Source organism: Pipistrellus hanaki, assembly GCF_964339955.1.
Source record: "Pipistrellus hanaki genome assembly, chromosome: 2".
Classification (NCBI taxonomy): Eukaryota; Metazoa; Chordata; class Mammalia; order Chiroptera; family Vespertilionidae; genus Pipistrellus; species Pipistrellus hanaki.
This window is the reverse complement of record NC_140504.1, coordinates 74,791,439-74,813,857: the sequence shown is the minus strand read 5'-3', so window position 1 is coordinate 74,813,857 and position 22,419 is coordinate 74,791,439. Positions and strand designations below refer to the sequence as shown.

Here is a 22,419-nt window from a genome sequence, read left to right as displayed (position 1 = left end):
GGTTGAAGTTGAGAAATAAATTGTAACTCCTACCAATAGATGGACTTTGATTTTTTATGACACTTAACTGGAAGCTCCATTCTTGTGTTCATAGGCTAGTATCTCCATCGAAGACTTAAAATCTGATACTTTTGCAGACACCGGTTTGGCTCAGTGGATAGAGCGTGGGCCTGCCAACCGAAAGGTCCCGGTTCGGTTCTTCCTTACGGGCACATCCCCAGTGGGGGGTGTGCAAGAGGCAGCTGATCGATGTCTCTCTCTCATCGATGTTTCTATCTCTCTCTCTTCCTCTCTGTAAGAAATCAATAAAATATATTTGAAATAAATAAATAAAATAAAATCTGATACTTTTATGTTTTTATGTGTCTCAAAAGGTCGGGTCGTGGGGGAGGGGAACAGACTCCTTTACACCTGAGGGCCTCTCGGAGTAAACTGAGGGAGTAACAATTGCCCACCAGCTCCAGCACACGCTCAGAGCATGGGAAAGGAGGGGAAAATTAAAAAGGGAAACTGCCAGGACTTAAGATGTCCGACCACGGCCAACCCGAGCTCCCGGGCAGGGCCTACCCGCTTCCAAAATGTCCCCGCGCAGCGCTGACGTCACCCGACGGGCTTCACAGCGAGAGCCCGGGCTCCAATCAGGGCGCGCTCCCTCTCCCCCGGCCCGGCCCCGGACCTGCGTCACTTCCGGTGGTGTAGCAGCCATTTTCTCAGTCGCCAGCGGATCCCGCGCGCCGGAGAAGTGCAGTTCCCCCTGGTTACCAACGCGTTAGTGCTCCCTCCTCCGCGCTGCGGGCGCGGCCGAGGGGCGCTCCCCGCAGACACAGCCGCTCCTCCCCGCAGTGTCCGCGCCGCGGTGAACCTCCGCCCGGAGCCAGAGCCGCTGTCTCCCTCCCTCGCCCCCTGACAGGCGCCCTGCTCCGGGGGCCCGGGCCGGCGATGTCAAGCGAGGAGAGCTACCGGGCCATCCTGCGCTACCTGACGAACGAGAGCGAGCCGTACGCGCCGGGCACGGAGGGCAATGTCAAGCGCAAGATCCGCAAGGCGGCCGCCTGCTACGTGGTGCGCGACGGGACGCTGTACTACCAGCGGCGGCAGCGGCACCGCAAGACCTTCGCGGAGCTGGAGGTGGTGCTGCAGCCCGAGCGGCGCTGGGGGCTCATCGAGGCGGCGCACCTGGGCCCGGGCGGCACCCACCACACCCAGCATCAGACCTGGCACGACCTGTCCAAGACGTACTGGTGGCGAGGTAGGATGTCGCCCGCGGCGGCGGCGCGAGGGCGGGCGGCGTGGGTCCAGGCCGGGCCCGGGCCTGCGTGCAGCACTGCGCGCCGGAGGGCCCCTCGCCCGGCTCCCCGCACGCCCCCCGCCGGCTCAGCCTACGCGCGGCGCCGGAGCGGCTGCCAGGCGGAGCCCAGAGGGTGAGGGACGGGAAGGGAGCCGCACTTCCCACAGGAAGGAGGCCTGGAAGCTGGGGGCGGGCCCTGGCCCGGGGTGGGGCGAGGGGCTTCCTCGGGGCGGGCGGGGGCGTGGCCGCGGGCGTGGCGGGGCCGCCGGCTTCCCCCGGGGGAGGTCCTGGCCCGGGCGCCCGGCAGCGGTTGGCGGGGCTGTGCGCTGCGCCTTTAAGAAGCCGGGCTGCGCTGAGGGCTGGGGAGGGTCCGCCCACCGCCCCGCTCTCTTCCGGCGCATTCCCCCCACCCCCACCCTAGGGTTTGAGCCCCAGGTTTGGGTTCTCAGCACCCGCTTCCTCGTATTCCTCAACCGGGGTGCTGCGTTGGAAGGGAGGCGAAATGTAATTGTGTGCAGAAGTGATTCAGAGACATTGGAACTTTCTTTTTTTTTTTTAATTTTAATTTTTTATTATTGATTATGGTATCACATAATTGTCCTCATCCCCCCATTCCCATCCCAAACCCCTCCCTACATATGCCCCCACCCCCTGTTGTCCGTGGACACTGGCTAGGCCCATATGCATGCACACAAGTGCTTTGGTTGATCTCTTCCCCTTACCCCCACCCTCAGAGGGAAAGTGTGGAACTTTCGGGTTTTTTAGGGCAAGAATTTAATGTAAAGAATAGCGGGTTCTCCTAGTTTGATTTTTTTTTTTTTTTTTTTTTTTTTATGTTCTTCCCTTTAATACTGTGAGAAGCGCTTTGGAGCTTTTGCGAGGCACTATGGATGCCTTGAAAAAATGCAGTTACTGTGATTGTTGCAGTCAGAGGTACAATGTCAAAGGGTTTGGAAGCCTTGGGGACCCGTGTAGGGAGTAGTCCCCGGACGGGCGGGGTGGGCATTGATCCCGCCCTCACGGCGGGAGCAGATGTTGCTCTTTGTAGGAAGGTCTGCAGAGCAGCGGTTCTGCGCCGGGACGGTGTTGCCTCCAGGGACGATGTCTGGAAACAGTTGTGGTGGTTGTTTCTGGGGTGGATTAGCATCCAGTTGCATAGAGGTCGGGGTTGCTGAGCCTTCACAGTGCTCAGAACAGGACGCCCCCTTCCCTCCCGCCCCCCCAAGAACCATCTGGCCCCAAATGTCAACACTGCAGAGGTTGAGAAACCCTGCTCTGGGGTAAGAAACTGTTCCTCAAGTTGTTTTATTAGAGGACTACCCGCCAAGGTCATTCATTTTACTTTGTTCCAAGTCACTACTAACTAAAGAACCCTTTCATGGTAATTTGGTGTTGTATGTGGACTGTTTTTGTTGGTACCAGAGAGGTTGACCGGTGAGCATTACTTAACAAACTCTTGTGTCGTAGTTACTGTGTCAGACACTGTCCAAAGTGCTTATAAATAGTAACATTTGTTGTTATTATTTTTATAAATAGTAACATTTAAACACAGGCCTGAGAGATTGGGGACTTGGCCATAGTCACAAAGCTACTCTGTTTCCCCGAAAATAAGACAGTGTATTATATTAATTTTTGCTCCCAAAGATGCACTAGGTCTTATTTTCAGAGGATGTCTTATTTTTCCATGAAGAAGAATACGGTGCACATTTATTGTTAAATGAAAATAAAGGAAATTTATTACCTGTATATGGTACGGTAGTTGTCAACACAAACCAGACAAACTGTGAATCCTACAGTATCAAGAATTTACTCATTTATTCAATGACAATCATGTCATTATCTTCTGGAACATCATCATAACAATCCAATTCCTGAATTTCCTGGTGAATTTCTTGTGACTCCATTTCTTTCAGAATCAGTGGACCAAATCTCTCATGTTTAGCTTAGGGGGGGGGCCTTATATTTCACTCAGAAGGAAACCTGTAAGTAGATCTTATTTTCAGAGGATGTCTTATTTTCTGGGAAACACGGTAGATATGACTTTGGACAAGTTACTTGCCTATTAGGACTTCATTCCTCCAGTCTGTAGAATGAGAATTAATTGGTCCTAATTTATAAGGATGATGTGTGTGTGTGTGTGTGTGTGTGTACAGTAAATCCTCATTTAATGTCCTTAATAGGTTGTGACTTAAAGCAAAACGATGTATAACAAAACCAATTTTTAAAAAAATACATTTTATTGATTTTGTACAGAGAGGAAGAGAGAGCGATAGAGAGCTAGAAACATCGATGAAAGAGAATCATCGATCAGCTGCCTACTGCACACCCCCCACAAGGGATGTGCCCACAACCAAGGTACATGACCTTGACCGGAACTGAACCTGGGACCTTCCAGTCCGCAAGCCGACGCTCTATCCACTGAGCCAAACCGGTTTCGGCACCAATTTTACCATAGGCTAATTGATATAAATAAGAGTTAAGTTCCTATTTAACTCTTCATTTCATCAATGTTGTAACAAACTAACATTGAACAAAACCATGTCATTCAAGGCAAAGACCTACTACCGGTATATATAAAACATGTTCCACCCAGCTGGAGTGGCTCAGTGGTTGAGCATAGACCTATGAACCAGGAGGTTAGGGTTTGATTCCTGGTCAGGGCACATGCCCACGTTGCAGGCTCGATCCCCAGGGTGGGGCGTGCCAGAGGATGATTCTCTCTCATTCTTGATGTTCTCTCTCTCTCTCCCCCTCTCCCTTCCTCTCTGAATTCAATAACCAAAAATTTTTAAAAAATTTAATTTAATTTTAAAAAGTGTTCCTCCCTGCTCCCTACCCCACCCCAACATGCTGGGCTGGAAGTTGAAATTCAAAGTAGAGTTTTGAGAGTGCCTTTGTACATTCAACTTTTGTTAGTTGTAAATGCTGTTGTTTCAGATAAACTTAAAATCTCGAGGGGCTAGGAAAGGGAAGGACATCTGTAATAGTGTCAACAATAAAAAAGAAAAGAAAACCTAGAATGTTATAGCTTTCAAAAAACATGAGATTTCTTTGTAATATGATTACAAGGTTTGGTTGTAGTCCTGTTCAGATTGCAGATTGGCCCTATCTGTCTTTTTTCATCTACAGTTTAAGCTAAAGGACAGCATCCATCAGGAACATGTTCTTTAAGAGGGGATGAAGCCGAGACTGGTTTGGCTCAATGGATAGAGCGTGGGCTTGGGGCCTGAAGGGACCCGGGTTCGATTCCGGTCAAGGACATGTACCTTGGTTGCGGGCATATTCCCAGTAGGGGGTGTGCAAGAGGCAGCTGATCGATGACTCTCTCTCATCGATGTTTCTAGCTCTCTAGCTCTCTCCCTTCCTCTCTGTACAAAATCAATAAAATATATTTAAAAAAAAAAAGAGGGGATGAAATTCAGAGAACTGAGGTCACACAGAGTCTCTCTCTCTCCCTCTCTCTCTCTCTCTCTCTCTCTCTCTCTCTCTCTCTCTCTCTCTCTATTTCAGAGAGGAAGAGAGGGAGGGAGATATAGAAACATCAATGATGAGAGAGAATCATTGATCGGCTGCCTCCTGCACGTCCCCTACTAGGGATTGAGTCCACAACCTGAGCATGTGCCCTGACTGGGAATCAAACTGTGACCTCCTGGTTTACAGGCTGGACGCTCAACCATTGAGCCACACCGGCTGGGCACAGTGCCTCTTAAACTTCTAATGAGACACGGCACATACCATATCCATTCACCAAAGCAGAGTGCATGGTCAAACCTGATGTTAGTAAGGTGAAGAGGTGTAGCTTGAGCCACATTATATTACTGTTTATGAAGGTCAAAACAGTTTAATATTAGCAGTTTTATGTAGCTCCTAACACATGAATGAGTAGCAGCCCACATGAAAATGGGCAGTGCTACATAGTGATGGGAAAGTGAACAATTAGAAATAAGCAACAAAACAGTCCACTTCAGCATGGAAAGAAACCATTGTTTGTAACATTATATCTTTGAAAAAATGTATCTTAAACTCTAAAGAACTCTGTGTACTTGATGGAGCATGTTTGTGTCTACATATATGCATGCACAGGAAGATAAATAAGTATACACAAACTAAATAAACAATATATATTTTTCAATTTTTAAATGAGAAAAACATTAAGTTTGATTTGTTAATTTTTATTTTTATTGTAGGTATATTAAAGCAAGTCAAAGATTACATTAAACAATGTAGCAAATGCCAGGAGAAACTAGATCGCTCCCGTCCAATATCAGATACTTCAGAAATGTTGGAAGAATTAGGACTAGACCTTGAATCTGGAGATGAAAGTAATGAATCAGAGGATGACCTGAGCAACTTTACTTCAACTCCAAGTACAGCCTCCAAGTCTGCAAAAAAGAAGCCAATATCTAAACATGAACTTGTATTTGTAAGTCGAACTTTTCATTCAGCTTTAACATGTTAGTGTATTAGTGTTTGTAGGCCTTGTGAATTTTTTCTTAAACTACTAAAACTGCTTGAGTATTGACATTGACAGTTGAAGATTTAAGCAGGTCTGGGTCTAAAGTAATGCACTATGTTGTTATATACACTAAAAGTATGCTAATATTGCCTCTTCATTCATCGTAAATATTCCTGTTGTTCTCTTCAGAATGTAACTTGTTAATTACTCCTCTTTTTTGACGATATGTTGGTACAGATAGAATACACTCTGGGTCATGAAGCAAGGTAAAATTAAGCTGGCTAGGTCTTTGCTAGATTCATTTAGATTCATATGTCATCAAACTTCAGGCTAGTAAGAAAAGGCAGCAAGAACTGAGATGTAGGCTTTCATTGGGTCAAGAAGAGAGTGAAAACAACATATCTTTTCACATAAATACATAGATAATAAAGAAAGACTATCAGGCTATTTCTTAATTAGTGGTATCCTTTAAAAGGGAAGGATGTGTCTTGTCTTAAATTCTGTTAAGGGTAGACATACAGATGTATGTAATACATCTCTTGGTCTCACACTTATTTTGATAGGTTGACACCAAAGGAGTGGTGAAACGTTCTTCTCCAAAACATTGTCAGGCTGTGTTAAAGCAGCTGAACGAACAGAGACTCTCCAACCAGTTCTGTGACGTTACTTTGTTAATTGAAGGAGAGGAGTACAAAGCTCATAAATCTGTTTTGTCAGCTAATAGTGAATATTTTCGAGATCTTTTTATTGAGAAAGGAGCTATTTCCAGTCATGAGGCTGTGGTGGATCTTTCCGGTAAGAATTTTCTCATACTCTTGCTTTTTGTTTATAAGTACATACTGGAAGAGGTGTGTGTGTGTGTGTGTTTCTTACAAAGTCAGGGTTTATGCTGAAGTGGGAGAAGCCCACTTACAGCAGCAGACTTAAGCTAAACTAAAAACTGTTAGCAAGGTTTCCAAGGTAGATTTATGGAAAAGGCTGTCATTTCCTATCCACTGCCTCTGAGGCGAGACAATTGTAGCAGTAGAAGATTATCTGGGATTTACACTGTTAAAAACAGATTGAAAAAAGTCCATGACTGCATCAGTGTTATTACACTAAGTAATTATGTTATTTAAAAAAATGACTGCCTGTATATTAAGTTGTGGAACATGTGGTTATAGAGCACTTTTGAAGGTCTGTTTTTTTTGTTTGTTTGTTTGTTTGTTTTCGGGGGGGTTGTTTTTTTAAGATTAATCATTAGAACTCATTAGGTTCAATAATCAAACTGTCTTTGTAGGATAATGAGAATTCTAGGTAGAGGGTTTTTTGTTTGTTTCATTGTTATTGTAAATGAATAATTTGACTTTTGTTTTTGGCCTTATTAGAACTTATGTAAGGGCTTAGGAACCAATAAATGAAAATTTAGTGTGAATTAAAATAGCTACCCTGCTGGGCTGGCGTGGCTTAGTGGTTGAGCATTGACCTATGAACCACAAGGTCACAATTCATTTCCCAGTCAGGGCACTTGCCTAGGTTGAGGGTTCGATCCCCAGTTGAGGTGTGCAGGAGGCAGCTGATCAATGATCAATAATTCCCTCATCATTTTTCTTTTTTTTCTTTTTTTTTAAATATATTTTATTGATTTTGTACAGAGAGGAAGGGAGAGAGATGGTTAGAAACATCGATGAGAGAGCGTCATCGATGAGCTGCCTCTTGCATACCCCCTACTGGGGATGTGCCCGCAACCAAGGTACATGCCCTTGATCGGAATCGAACCCGGGACCCTTCAGTCCACAGGCCGACGCTTATCGACTGAGCCAAACCGGTTTCGGCAATAAAAACATATTTAAAAATTTTTTTTATTAATCATCTACTGTGTGTAATGAACTAATGTAGACTCTAGGGATACAATGGTGAGCAAAAACTTTGATGGAGCATAGAGTTGTATAACATTCTAGATTAGTGGAGTTTGCTTTTTTTCTGTGTTTGGTGACTCAGGAGAAAATACTCCTTATACTGGGTCATCTTAAAACTCATCACAGATACAGTCTTTTTATATTTTAGCTTTGGAATTTTTTTTCTGTCTTTCTTGCATTTGAAGCAGGAAAAAGCACGAGTGTTTTTCTTTTCCAGTTTCCCAGTAGCTTGTAGTAAATTAAATGTCTGCCCCCAAATAACTGCAATACAACAACAACAAAAAAAACACAACCTCTTTTATTCTTCATTCCATCTGCTTATTTTTATATATGTTAAGCAAATAACATTGCTTTTTGGGTTTTTTTAAAAAATATTTTTTATTGATTTCAGAGAGGGGAGAGGGAGAAATAGAAACACCAATGATGAGAGAGAATCATTGATTGGTTGCCTCCTGCACACTTCCTACTGGGATTGAGCCCACAACCCAGGCATGTGCCCTTGATTAGAATCGAACCCAGATCCTTCAGTCCTCAGGCCAATACTCTATCCACTGAGCCAAACCAGCTAGGACTGCTAAGCAAATATGTAAGCCAATAGTAAGTGAAGGAGACATTAAAAATTCTCATTTGCTTTAAATGCTAAATAGATAAAGATAGTTTATAAAATACCAGAGGCCTGGTCCACAAAATTTGTGCACTTGGGGGGGAGTGGTGTCCCTCCATCCGCCCCGCACCCTCTTGCAGTCTGGGAACCCTTGGGGATGTCCGGCTGCCACGGAGGCAGGAGAGGCTCCCGCCACCGCTGCTGTGCTTGCCAGCTGTGAGCAGGCTCTCGCTGAGCAGCGCTTCCCCTATGGGAGCACACGGACCAGCAGGGGCAGATCCTACATTAAGCGTCTGCCCCCTGATGGTCAGTGTGCATCATAGCGACTGGTCATTCTGCCATTTGGTCAATTTCCATATTAGCCTTTTATTATATAGGATGTATGCAGTGCCTGGCTGGTGTGACTCAGTGGTTGAGCATCAACCTATGAACCAGGAGGTCACAGTTTGATTCCAGGTCAGGGTACGTGCCCTGGATGCAGGCTCAATCCCCAGTGGGGGGTGTGCAAGAGGCAGCCATTCTATGATTCTCTTTCATCATTGATGTTTCTCTCTCTTTCTCTCCTTTTTCCTTTCTCTCTGAAATCAAAAATATATATTAAAAAATAAAAATACTTTTTTTTTTAATAATTCCAATAACTTTTTATTATCATAACATTAATTCAATTGATTTTTCTAGCTGCTCACTCCTGTAATGGAGGAGAAGCATTAGTATTTCATTTTGTTTGAAAAAGTCATAGTCCTTAACCCACCCTACAATGTACTGAATTTATAAATTCATAAACTACATATTCATGTAACTGCTTATTGAAAATAATTCCTAACTAGGAGTCCTAATCCCATGTCACATGAACCTTAAGTAAACACAGATGGAGGATGGGAGGGTTTAAATGTCCATTTACTCTAGAACCTATGTCTTTACTCCCTACTCTATTATTCTCAGTGTTCTTTTCTCTCTCTGTCTTCTCCTATACCATTAATTTATTCCCAGGAAAATAAATGAGAAACCTAATGTACACTAGGTATTAGAGTGTATAAATCCCTAATATGGCTTAATATATCACCCTTCCTGGTTTCATTTAAATGACAGATGAGCAGCTCAGTGCTAAAGGAGTAAATCTGTGTGGGAAGCCAGTATTTGGAGAAGGATGGGGAATTAAAAGCGAAGGTCTTCTTGGGACCTCTAAAATCACATTATGGATCAAATACCTTTTGTAAGGCCAGACACATTCCAGTATAACTATCTACTCTTAACTGCTTCTCATCCATATAGAGTTCCTTAGATAGGAAGGATAGTTTCTGACACTCAAGCGAAGGAAGCAAATCTCTACCAAAGTATTTGGCAGTCTACTGAGCACACATTTCTTATATGGCTTTGGGCTCAGAGTACACATAATTTATGGCCACAATACCTGGAAACACCTAATGCATTCATCAATGGAACTGTGGCTGCATTATTTATGCGCACATCTAAATCATTCCTAACACAGCAAACAGACACATACAGGTGTTAAGCAATGACTAGGATTTTTATAGAGAGTTTGGGATTAAAAGAATAAAGTAGTTTTAGAATAGCTTTCTCCAAAGGCTATTGCCCAAGCCATCTGGTTATTCTGTCCAAAAATCTTGAACTAACTAACCAACCAAACAAACAACAAACAAAACCCCAAAGAAACTCTAGTTCTTAAATGAGAGGCGCAGGTGACCAGCAAAAAAATAAAAATACTTTATAAAAAAATGTATATCTGTTTTTTAATTACCTAGTGTAGGTAGTTGAATTCATCAGTATTTTTCTTTGTTGTTTATACTTTCAAAAATTTTTTCCTACTCATATATATTTTCGTACATTGTCCTTTTACATTTTTCTAGTTTTTCTTTTATGTTTAATTTTTAATCTAGTCAGAATATTAGTATGAGATATAGGTTTTTGATATAATTTCCTTCCCCATTTTGATCACCACTTGTCTCAGAACCATTTAGTGAATATTCTAACCTCTTCCACCCAAAGACCATGCAAATTCTCTTAGAAAACAATTTTCTGCTCTAGCCAGTTTGGCTCAGTGGATAGAGCATCAGCCTGTGGGCCAAAGGGTCCTGAATTCTGTTCTGTCACGGGCATGCACCGTGGTTGCAGGCTCCTCCCCGGCCCGGACCCTGGTCAGGCCTCATGCAGGTGGCAACCAATCAGTGTGTTTCTCTCACACTGATATTTCTCTCTGTCTTTCCCTCTCTCTTCCACTCTCTCTAAAATCAGTGGAAAAATATCCTCAGGTAAGGAAAAAAAACAAAATAAATTTCCATGTGTATTTCATACTGGCTCTAGGTTTTGCTCTAATCTATTGGCTGTTTCTTTCTACACTCTTTTTAACGTTTTTTTTTATCCTTTTAAGGGCATGTTTCTATGGATTTTTAGAGAGGGAGGAAGGGGGGAAGAGGAGAGAGAGAAAGAGAGAGAGAGAGAGAGAGAGAGAGAGAGACTGACTGCCTCCCATGGGCACCTGACGGGGTTGATCCTGAAACCTTTTGGTGTATGGACAGCACTTCAACCAACTGAGCCACCCTCCAGGGCTTTTGTATTGTACATTCTTAAAATTTGGTCTTAATTACCTTAGCTTTATAATAAGGAAAGTGTGCCACCTTTATTATTCAGGTAGGTTTTAGTTACTAAAAATCGATTGCTATTCCATATAAACTGTCAAAGCAGCTCCTCAACTTCTACAAAAAGAAAAAATGTATTTTGTTAGAGATTATAATAAAGTTTTAGAGATTTATCCAACAAAGGCCTTACATATCTTTTGCTATATTATTTCAAGGTACTTTAAACTTTAAAAAAAATTTGTTATTTATTTATTATTTTAATTTTAACAAATCTTTTTTAAAATTTATTTTTATTGATTTTAGAGAGGAAGGGAGAGGGAGTGATAGAAACATCAATGATGAGAGAGAACCATCCCGCATGCCTCCTACTGGGGATCGAGCCTGCAGCCCCGGGCATGTGCCCTGGTCTGGAATTGGCCCTGGGACTCTGGTCTGCTGGCTGACGCTCTATCCACTGAGCCAAACCAACTAGGGCAGTACTTTAAACTTTTTGAAACATTCTCATTTTCTGTGTCTTTTAATCTCTCTTTCATAATTTGTCCATTTCTTTATAAATTCTGAAAAATTCTAGTTCACTCTTTAGTTGTGTCTGATTTGCTATGAAATTTATTGATTTTTTTTTTAAAAAATTCCAATTTATGTTTTCCATTTTAGAGGTTCTTTTTAGTTTTAGTTTAGATTATCATTTTTAGGGAGTACTTTTTATGGCACATGTGTCAAACACAAGGCCCGCGGGCCAAATCCAGCCCGCCAGGCCTTGCAATGTGGCCCGCACCGCGCTGTCATCACTGCACTCCGCTGTCAGTTTATGACATTGTCAGTTTATGACTGTTCAGTAAACCATTCAGCCCGCGATTTAGGCTGGATTTTAGATTTTGGCCCCTTTTCTGATTGAGTTCAACACCCCTATTTTATGGCCATTTGTTCTACTAGTATGCTACCCTTTGTTTTTCATGTTTGATCATAGCAATACGTATATTCTTTGCTTGTTTGATTTATGCTATTTGTTTCTACTAACTTTTGTTCATTGTGTCGTGTTTCTTTGTGATAAAAACAAAAACAAAAGCAAAAACAAAACACCCTATACATACTGAACTCATATTCTTTAGAATTTTATGGGAAATCTTTGAGTCCTAAGTTGATAGTCCTAGAAAAGCATTTGCTTCTTTAGATACTGAGGGCATTAGCAGTCTGGGACCACTTTAAATTCTCATCTTAAGGTGTTTTTATTTATTTATTTATTTTATGTTTCTATCTCTCCCTCTCCCTTCCTTTCTGAAATCAATAAAATTAATCAAAGTGCTAAATTAAGCTTGGCTTAATTTGGTGGGGCACTGATTATTTAGAATATTACTTTATAATATTTTTATTTAGTATTTTTTCAAGTATATGAGTCCTTCAGGGCATCTTAGTCTACCATACTGTATGCTGGATGTGGAAGTACCTGTCATAAGTTTTTATTTTTTTTTAAATTTTTTATGTGTAGGGTTTAGTTTTACATTTTGTTTTATTTTTAAATTAATTTTATTTTTTGTTAATCTTCGAGGATGTTTTTCCATTGGTTTTTAGGGAGAGTGGAAAAGAGAAGGAAAAACAGAGAGAGACATTGATGTGAGAGAAACACATCGATTGGCTGCCTCCTGCACGCCCCACACTGGGGATCGAGCCTGTAACCCAGACGTGTGCCCTGATCAGAATCGAACCGCAGCCTCCGGGCTCTCATCGGTCAGTGCTCAATCACTGAGCCAAACTAGCGGGGCATGCTGTCCATTTAAAATGTTTTAAAATTTTCATAAAACGCATAACAGAAAATTTCCTGGCTTGGTAGCTCGGTTGGCTTTATCCCCATAGCTAAGGTTGCAGGTTTGATCCCAGTTAGGAATCAAACATTGAATGCATAAATAAGTAGAACTGCAAATCCATGTTCCTCTCCCTCTCCTTCTCTCTCTCTCTCTCTAAAATCAATAAAATAAAAAGAAGTCCTGGCTGGTTTGTGTTCAGTGGTTAGAGCATTAGCCTGCAAAAAGGCTCCCAGGTTCGATTACCACTCAAGGGCAAGTATCTCACTTGCAGGCTCAACCCGGATCAGGGTTTGAACAGGAGGGAACCAACCGATATGTCTCTCTCACATCTGTTTCATCTTGCAAAATTACCCGTTTCCTTTTCATTTACACAGTGTGTATATGTGTGTGTAAAAAGGCTAGAGGTAAAAACAGAATACCAAAACTATGTCTTACCTTTTAACAGTAAGATTATGATTGATTTTTTATTTTTGTTTTCCTAATTTGTGTGTGTCTTATAGTATTTTTTTTTTTTTTTTAAATATATTTTATTGATTTTGTACAGAGAGGAAGGGAGAGAGATAGAGAGTTAGAAACATCGATGAGAGAGAGTCATCGATCAGCTGCCTCTTGCATACCCCCTACTGGGGATATGCCCGCAACCAAGGTACATGCCCTTGACCGGAATCGAACCCGGGACCCTTCAGTCCCCAAGCCGACGCTCTATCCATTGAGCCAAACCGGTCTCGGCTGTCTTATAGTATTTTTAAGTGGTTCTTTTTTGAAAAAAAAAAAAAAAAAATTTAATTATTGATTTCAGAGAGAAAGAGAGATGGAGAGCGAGATAGAAACATCAATGATGAGAGAGATTCATCGATCCACTGTGCCCCACACTGGGGATGAAGCCCACAACTCAGGGATGTGCCCTGACCAGGAATCAAACCATGACCTCCTGGTTCATAGGTCGAGGCTCAACCACTGAGCCATGCCAACTGGGCTGTTTTATAGTAATTTACATAAGACAGGATTTTCTTATAGTATTTTCAAAGCTAACACAACTTGTAGCTTTGAAAAAATGGTTTTAGATAGTCAAAAGTGTTATTTGGGACAGTGTTAATTCTTTTGTGGTAAAATTTTCTTATGGCTTCAAACTTAGAAATTAAAAAGATAGTAGGTAAAATACCAACATACATTATTATGTGTGTGTTTTTTAAAGAAATATTCTTTCTATCCAGATGGTGTGGCTCAATGTTTAACCCTGACCTATGAATCAATAAGTCACAGTTCAATTCCTGGTCAGGGCACATGCTGGGGTTGCATGCTTGATCCCCAGTGTGGGGCGCAGCTGATCAATGAATCTCATCATGGATGTTTCTATCTCTCCCCTCCCTCTCTAAAATCAATTAAAATATATATATATATATATATATACATATATATATAAATATTCCTTCAGGCTTTTTTAACTTGGTCTCATAATTTATAGCATGATTAATATGATTATAGCCTATTTAATTATTTAATTACAGCTTTCATAGGAATGGCAGAAACAGCCATGATGATAATGTTGGTGTGTAGTTTCCTCAGTGTTCAACCTGATCCTAATGTATCTTACAGTTTATGGCTTCCATGTATACTTGTGCACTCCATCTGCCTATGGAAAAGGACAGCATTTTATGTAGCTTGAGTCAAAATTAAATAACGCAGCAAATGTGTGTGGTTTTTTTGTTTTTTGTTTTTTGTTTTTTTAAAAATATATTTTACTAATTTTTTACAGAGAGGAAGGGTGAGGGATAGAGAATTAGAAACATCGATGAGAGAGAGACATCGATCCGTTGCCTCCTGCACACCCCCCACTGGGGATGTGCCCACAATCAAGGTGCATGCCCTTGACCGGAATCGAACCCGGGACCCTTCAGTCCCCAAGCCGACGCTCTATCCATTGAGCCAAACCGGTTTCGGCAAATGTGTGTTTTTAAAAGGTTGCTTTGACTCCTCTTTATTTTTAAATATATATATTTTTATTGATTTTAGAGAGGAAGGTAGAGAGAGAGAGAGAGAAACATAAATGTTGAGACAGAATCATCGATCAGCTGCCTCCTGCATCCCCTTGTCTGGGGATGGAGCCTGCAACCTGGGTATGTGCCCTTTACCGTAATCAAACTTGGGCTCTTCAGTCCGCAGGCCTGTGCTCTATCTACTGAGCCAAACCAGCTAGGGCTTGCTCTCTATATTTTAATGAAAGGTCTCTAAGATAGCCCAGCTGGTGTGCCTCGGTGGTTGAGTGTCAACCTATGAACCAGGAGGTCACAGTTTGATTCCCAATCAGGATACATTCCCAGGTTTTCGGCTAGGTCCCTGGCGGGCGGAGGGGTGGGCAATCAATCAATCTCTTATCATTGATGTTTCTGTCTCTTTCCTTCTCCCTCTCTAAAATTAATTTTAAAAATATTTTAATAAGTTCTCTAAGATAAATTATTACATATGAAAAGTAAGGCACAGTAGAGTATAATAAGATACCTCCTGTAAAAAAAGGAAAATAAGAATGTTTGCTTGACTTTATAAAGAAACTCTGGAAAGCTATACAAATTCTTAAAAATACTGGGTATGGAGATGGAGTTAGACATATCACTATAATTTTCTGATATTTGAATCATGAATATAATTAATATGGATTTTGAAAGCGAAGTATTGAGAACTTAGAGAAATAAATTGATTTTATTTTTTCACATAAAATAGGAATGTAATACCTTATGTGTACAGTAATTATTTCATTCCTTAGACCAGGAATAGGCAAACCATAGCCCAATCCTTTTTCTCTTGTTTTTTTTTTTTTGTAAATAAAATTGTATTAGAACACAGCCACACCCATCTGTATATGTATTATCTATGACTACTCTTTCTAGCTATAATGACAGAGTTGAGTAGTTACATTTTATGACCTGTACTATTATCTAATTCTCTATAGAAACATTTTGATAACATCCTACGTTATACCTTGTTTTTGAATATTTAGTAGTAGAACTCATTGTTCACAATAAATTTTTTATATGGACTTCTATTAAAATATGCAGCTATACATATGAAGTGAGGTTAGGAGACAAGTTGGTTGAACCCTGCCTACTCACCTGCATCCCTCTCTTTTTTTACCCTCCATTCTCCAGCAGCTGTTTCTTGAGGGGAATTTGAGGAACCCCCGGGGTTCTAAGGAGTACAGTTTGAAAATGACTGCCTTACAACAACTCTTTGAGGTAGTAAGTCTGATATTATTTTCTATTTTAGGTATTGAGAGAGTCGGCTTATAGAAGTGAGTTAGTCAAGGCTTAATACGCAACCAGAACACAAAAACAAATCCAGGGTGTTTAATTGCAGAATAAATGGTCATGTTTGCCTTTATATTCTATTTTATATTGTCATAATCTTGTATTAATTGTTCTTACAAGGTGTGTTCATGGTGATTTGACTTTTTTTTGTCCCCCATCTGTCTTGTTTCATATAGGTTTTTGTAAAGCAAGCTTCCTGCCTTTACTGGAATTTGCCTATACTTCTGTGCTAAGTTTTGATTTCTGTAGCATGGCTGACGTAGCCATCTTGGCTCGGCATCTCTTCATGTCAGAAGTTTTAGAAATTTGTGAAAATGTACATAAACTAATGGAAGAGAAGCAGCTAACAGTATATAAGAAGGGTGAAGTACAAACAGTTGCATCTACCCAGAACTTGCCAGAACAAAGCAGAGATACAACACCTCCTGTGGTTAACAATGAGGGAACCAGCACAGCTTTACCTTCTGACCTTGGGGATTGTGAAATTGTGCTGTTGGTGAATGGAGAAGCGCCAGAAACTGAGCAGCACGGGGAGCCCAGACAGCAGCCTGAGCCCCAGGTCTCTGCAGAGGCTGAGGCTGCTCCGGCACCTTCGCCTACAGGCTGTGCAGCTGATTCTCATCCTGAAGTGGAGTCTGTCGATTTAGTAACAAAAAACAACCAGACAGAACTAGAAACTGTAAACAGCAGAGAAGGTAGCACAGTTTCTAATATTTCTCCTAAGCTTTCCAAAGAGAATGCAATCAGTGGCTCTCCAGAAAACAGTGATATGGGAAATGATACATCAAATGAGGATATTTGTGAAGACATTCCAGAGCATAGGCAGAGCCTTGGCCAGTCTTTAAAAGATCAGGAAAATCTAGTTGCAAAGACAGACCTAAGCCCTGATGATGATACTTACAGAAGCAGGCTTCGACAGCGTTCTGTCAACGAAGGGGGATATATTCGACTACACAAAGGAATGGAGAAAAAGCTGCAGAAACGGAAAGCCCCTCCCAAGTCAGCAGTCCAACAGGTATGATGCAGAGTTGGCATTTGTAGTTTTAGCTTTAATTTGAAAGTATTTTATGGATAAACTTATGTGTATGGTGAAAATTGTGGGGTGGAGGATAAGTAAGTATTGGAAAGCAACTTCAAGTTTAATACCAGTATAATAAGATATATGAATTTGCATTATTTATGATTCATGACTTAAAAATAAAAATGATTAATATTTACTTAGATTGTTTTCTATCCCTTACTTAGGTAGCCCAGAAATTAGTTCAAAGAGGAAAAAAGATGAAACAGCCAAAAAGGGATGCTAAAGAGAATACTGAAGAGGAAGCATCGCATAAATGCGGGGAATGTGGAATGGTTTTTCAGAGAAGATACACGCTTATAATGCACTCACTGAAACATGAAAGATCTAGAGATTACAAATGCCCGGTAAGTATCTGAACTATAATTAAAGATGGTCTAACTTCATGATAAGTGGAATCTAACTTACTGCTTCATTGTTTTTCTGCCATTTGTGTTCTATGTGTCTGTTTTCCTTATCCTATGTAATAAAAGGCTAATACGCAAATTGACTGAAGGGTGGACCCACCAGTCGGGGGCAGCTCCTGCCTTGAGTGTCCACCCCCTGGTGGTCAGTGCGCATTATAGCAACTGGTCGTCATCCCCTGAGGGGTCCCGAACTGTGAGAGGGCACAGGCCGGGCTGAGGGCCCCCCCACCCCACCCCAGTGCACGAATGTCATGGACCAGGCCTCTAGTATTACTATAAGACTTATCCTCTGATTTGTACTTGTATTTCCTTGGCAAAAAAATATATTTAGTGATATACCTCTACTTCTTCCTGATACTAGTGAGACAGTAAAATTATCATTTTAAAAATGTAAGTTCTTGCCCTAGCTGGTTTGGCTCAGTGGATAGAGCATAGATCTGTGGACTGAAAGGTCCCAGGTTTGATCCTAATCATGGGCACATGCCCGGGTTGTGGGCTCATGTATGCTGGATGCAGCCAATTAATGATTCTGCCTTATCATTGATATTTATATCTCTCCCTTTTCCTTCCTCTCTGAAATCAATAAAAATATATTTAAAGAAAAAAAAAGTTTTCCAGCAGGGCACACACAGTGTCCATGGAAGGAAAAAATAAATAAGCTCAAAGAGAATAGGAGAGGAGAACTTAGCAACTAAATTCTAGACTCTGATAAATAGATGGAATAACTGATTCAACAGATTATTTAAAAAGGTCATTGCCAGGCTTTCAGTGGGGAAAGTTAAGAATCGGTCAAAATTGTATTGCAGAACTACTAAACAGCTTAGGAATTAGTATTACTAGCTATCTTAAAAGGAGAAGCGATTCTGGTTGTTAAAAGTCTTTATGAGAGGCAATTAAGTCCCCACCACCACTTCCTCAGAAAAAAATTCATCCTTTACGTTCAAGAAAAGATAAAATTATAACTGTTCTGGGAACACTGTATATAGAGAGGGTAAATGTACTACACCCAAAACAAGGAAAAGTAAAAGCTTCCATACTGAATATTAAAATTTTTCAAGTTGTCTTTTCCCTAAACAGTTCTTAGCATGTTAACAGTCAGGTTTTTACCTTGAAAGCAGAAAGACTTCCGATATGAGAAATCCAAAGTCCATAAACAAAAGACCTAAAGACACTTCTAAGTAAAGCCCGTGGTTAATGCCCACCCCCCCCTTTCACAGAAATTCCAATTCATCTTTTTATTTTTATTTATTTTTATTTTTTTTAATATATTTTATTGATTTTTTTACAGAGAGGAGGGAGAGAGAGATAGAGAGTTAGAAACATCGATGAGAGAGAGTCATCGATAGGCTGGCTGCCTCTTGCACACCCCCTACTGGGGATATGCCCGAAACCAAGGTACATGCCCTTGACTGGAATCGAACCCGGGACCCTTCAGTCCCCAAGCCGACGCTCTATCCATTGAGCCAAACTGGTTTCGGCCCAATCCATCTTTTTAAACATCTTATTCTGAAATGTGAATGGACACCAGGGATAATCAGACTCATGATAAACATTTCAAGAGGAAAAACAACTTGAGGAATCCAGGACTATGCAGAAAGAAGAAAGCTTTAAAACAAAGCAAACAAACAAACATAAAAAAAACAGAGCCCTAACTGGTTTGGCTCAGTGAGTAGAGCCTTGGCCTGCAGACTGTAGGGTCCCAGGTTCGATCCCAGTCAAGGACATGTACCTGGGTTGTGGGCACATCCCCAGTAGGGGGTGTGCAGGAGGCAGCTGATTGATGTTTCTCATCAATGTTTTTAACTCTCTATCCCTGTCCCTTTCTCTCTGTAAAAAAATCAATAAAATATATTAAAAAAAACACAAAAAAACAAACAAAACAGACTTCTAGTGAAGATGGTAGGTAAGTGTAGAAGTGTGATACTCGAGTCCTTCCACATTCGCATCAAAAATACAGAACAACCATCATTCAGAACCCCCTGAAATCTAGATGAATGGAAGTCCTACAACTAGGGATTTAAAGAAGAAGCCACACCAAGATTGAGAGGAGGGGCAGAGATGCAGAACGGACTGATCTCACACCCACAAGTGGCAGCTTTAAATCAGGAAGAATGGCTTGGCTGGTATGGCTTGGTTGGGCATCATCCCTGCACCAGGAGGTTTCTGTTTGAGTGCTGGGCGGGGCACGTGCCTGGGTTGCTGGCTTGCCCCGGTAGCGGGCATGTAGGAGGTAGCAGACCGACGTTACTCTCCCATCAATGTTTCTCCTCCCTTCCTCTCTTTCTACTCTTTAAAATTAAATAAATAAAATTGGGAGGGATACCTTACCCCCCTGAGGAGTAAGAGGCCATAGCCTCAACCAGATACCCAACCCAGGTTTTCAGTGCCAGGAAGAGGACTGGCTATAAAAACTGGTGGGTGGGGGTGGGGGAGCATGTGTAGCTGAGTGGAATGGAGGACTGCCAGAATCCCAGGTAGTTCCCCTTAAAGGGCCTGAACTCAGACTCACTTTCTCTGAGCTCCATTGCTGGGGCAGCAGCTTTAATGGAACCGGATATACAGGGATGAACTTATTTTTCTTTTTTGGCACCAGCATGAGAGTTTCCTGTCAGACAAAAGGATTGGTAGAGTCCATTGTTCCTTTTCTGAGACACCCACACCCATAGAGCTGACAGACAGGGATCATATCTGAGACTCCATCAACCTGGCTCACACTTTTCCCTGCCTGGAGATGCCTTGAGGCCTAACCTTTAGGCCCATCCAAGCTATTTCCAGTGGCTTTTCCATACAGCTGACTCCTCTTCCCTCCTGCTTCAAACTTTCCTAAAAACTCTCAAGCAGCCTCTGTACAGTCCATGCCTCTTGCTAAGTGCCACAGACCCATCTCTAGCTGCAGCCTGCCTTGGTTCACAGTTTGGTCTCTCTTGGGCATCTCCTATGCTAACACAGTAGCAGCCATTTGCAGATTGCTCTGTAGCTTTGCCCCAGGCAGGGCATAGATGTTTGACTTAGTACCACAGCCAATGCATTTGTTGGACAGCTTCAGACCATACCAGGTTATAACCCTACCACCTCCATGAGAGACACCCTCCAAGCGGGGAATCAGTAAGCACCAAAGCCCTACTGAAGCAAGTCCTGCTCTGTGAGGTTGTCTGCACAGCAGCTCCCTCACTACTCGCAACTAGTCCTCACATCACTGGAAGGGGAATAACCCCTAGTCATTCCCTTCCAGTGATGCCAACAGCAATCAGAGCTCAATTATAACGGGGCAGTGTGCACAGCCCACAGAGGCACACTTGGAGCGCCCACCTCGGGTGACTGGAGGACGCTTACTGCACAAGGCTCTTCCACTAATTCAGGAGATAAGCAGCTGGTAGTGGTGATTGGGGGCCGGGCTGGACAGCAGGCAGCACCAGGCTGCCAGCCAAGGCAGGCGCTAGTGGGGCCCTTCAGTTGCCCCACCCACCAGTCACCCCTCACACGGCCCTGATTGCCGTCCAGGTCTAGGGACCCTACCCTGTATATTGGGAACAGTCTCTTAGATTTAAAACCAAAACCTGCCAAGGCTACTCTAACACTGAAATAGCAGGGTGATGCAGTGATGGCATGCATGGATTCTGGCTTGCACATTTTGTGATCAGCCCTTATTCTGACACTTTTGTGACAAAGCCAATTAACTTCTCTCTGCTTCAGTTTTTCCACCCATAAGATGGGGAAAATGGTACTACTGCCTTAGAAGGATCATGTTATGTATTACTTTTTATTTTTAAAAAAATATATTTTATTGATTTTTTTTACAGAGAGGAAGGAAGAGGGATAGAAAGTTAGAAACATCGACTAGCTGCCTCCTACACACCTCCCACTCAGGATGTGCCCACAACCAAGGTACATGCCCTTGACCGGAACCGAACCTGGGATCCTTCAGTCCGCAGTCCGCTGCTCCATCCACTGAGCCAAGCCGGCCAGGGTTTTTTTTTTTTTTTTTTTTTTTTTGAGAGAAGGTGGAATAGAGGGGGAAGGGGAAGAAACAGAAAGAGAAAAATACCAATTGGTTGCCTCCTGCACACCCCCCCACCGGAAAAAGGTATCAGCCTATACCCAAAGTATGTGCCCTTGACCAGAATTGAATCTTCAACCCTTTAGTTTGCAGACCAGAACCTGAGTGAAACAGGCTAGGGCTAAATATTTATTTAGTTTTTTTTTTTTTGTTAATCCAAGATGATGTGTTTTAAATCTTCTCTCAGTAGACATTTGGGGAAAGGGTTTAATGATGAATTAGCAGTAAATACAGAGCAGTAAGCAAAACAGAAAACAAAAAGTGTATCATATTAATAACATTTATTTTTTAACAATCTTTTTAAAAAATATATTTTATTGATTTCTTACAGAGAGGAAGAGAGGGATAGAGAGTTGGAAACATCGATGAGAGAGAATCATCGATCAGCTGCTTCTTGCACACACCCTACTGGGAATGGGCCCGCAATCAAGGTACATGCCCTTGACCAGAATCAACCTGGGACCTTTCAGTCCCCGCATGCCAACACTCCATCCACTGAGCCAAACCGGTTTCAGCTGTAATAACATTTACATCATCTAAATAATGTAAACTGAAGTAGATCTAGTAGAAATTATAATATTGAAAAAGTAGGATAATATTGCATATGTGTGGAGAATGGGGGTAAGGGAGAGAGTGTCATTGTCTATTATTACTGTTACTTGGAGTTATAAAGATAAACATCATGAGAGAGTAAACAAACCAAAAACAAATGAAAGAGGTAGTGGATCAAAAAATGAGTTTTATTTATTTTTTTAACAATAAGTTTTGTTACCCTGCCAGTTTGGCTCAGTGGATGGAGCATCGGCCTGCAGACTGAGGGGTAGTGGGTTCTATTCCGGTCAGGGGCCCATGCCGGGTTGAGTGTTCAGTTCCCAGTGTAGGGTGTGCAGCTAATCGATGATTCTCACCTTTGATGTTTCTATCTCTCTC

The 22,419-nt window shown here is 41.9% G+C and overlaps 1 protein-coding gene across 1 annotated transcript in view; it reads left to right on the top strand.

Annotated features, from left to right (window-relative positions):
* The first annotated feature begins 292 nt into the window (after positions 1-292).
* ZBTB11 (zinc finger and BTB domain containing 11) overlaps positions 293-22,419 on the top strand; it is a 32,369-nt gene continuing 10,242 nt past the window's right edge. The window contains exons 1-5 of the mRNA XM_084875441.1: positions 293-1,249; positions 5,476-5,711; positions 6,308-6,539; positions 16,124-16,962; positions 17,193-17,372. Coding sequence (XP_084731567.1) covers positions 940-1,249; positions 5,476-5,711; positions 6,308-6,539; positions 16,124-16,962; positions 17,193-17,372 — 1,797 coding nt within the window. The 5' untranslated portion in view covers positions 293-939. The remainder of the gene's footprint in view (positions 1,250-5,475; positions 5,712-6,307; positions 6,540-16,123; positions 16,963-17,192; positions 17,373-22,419) is intronic.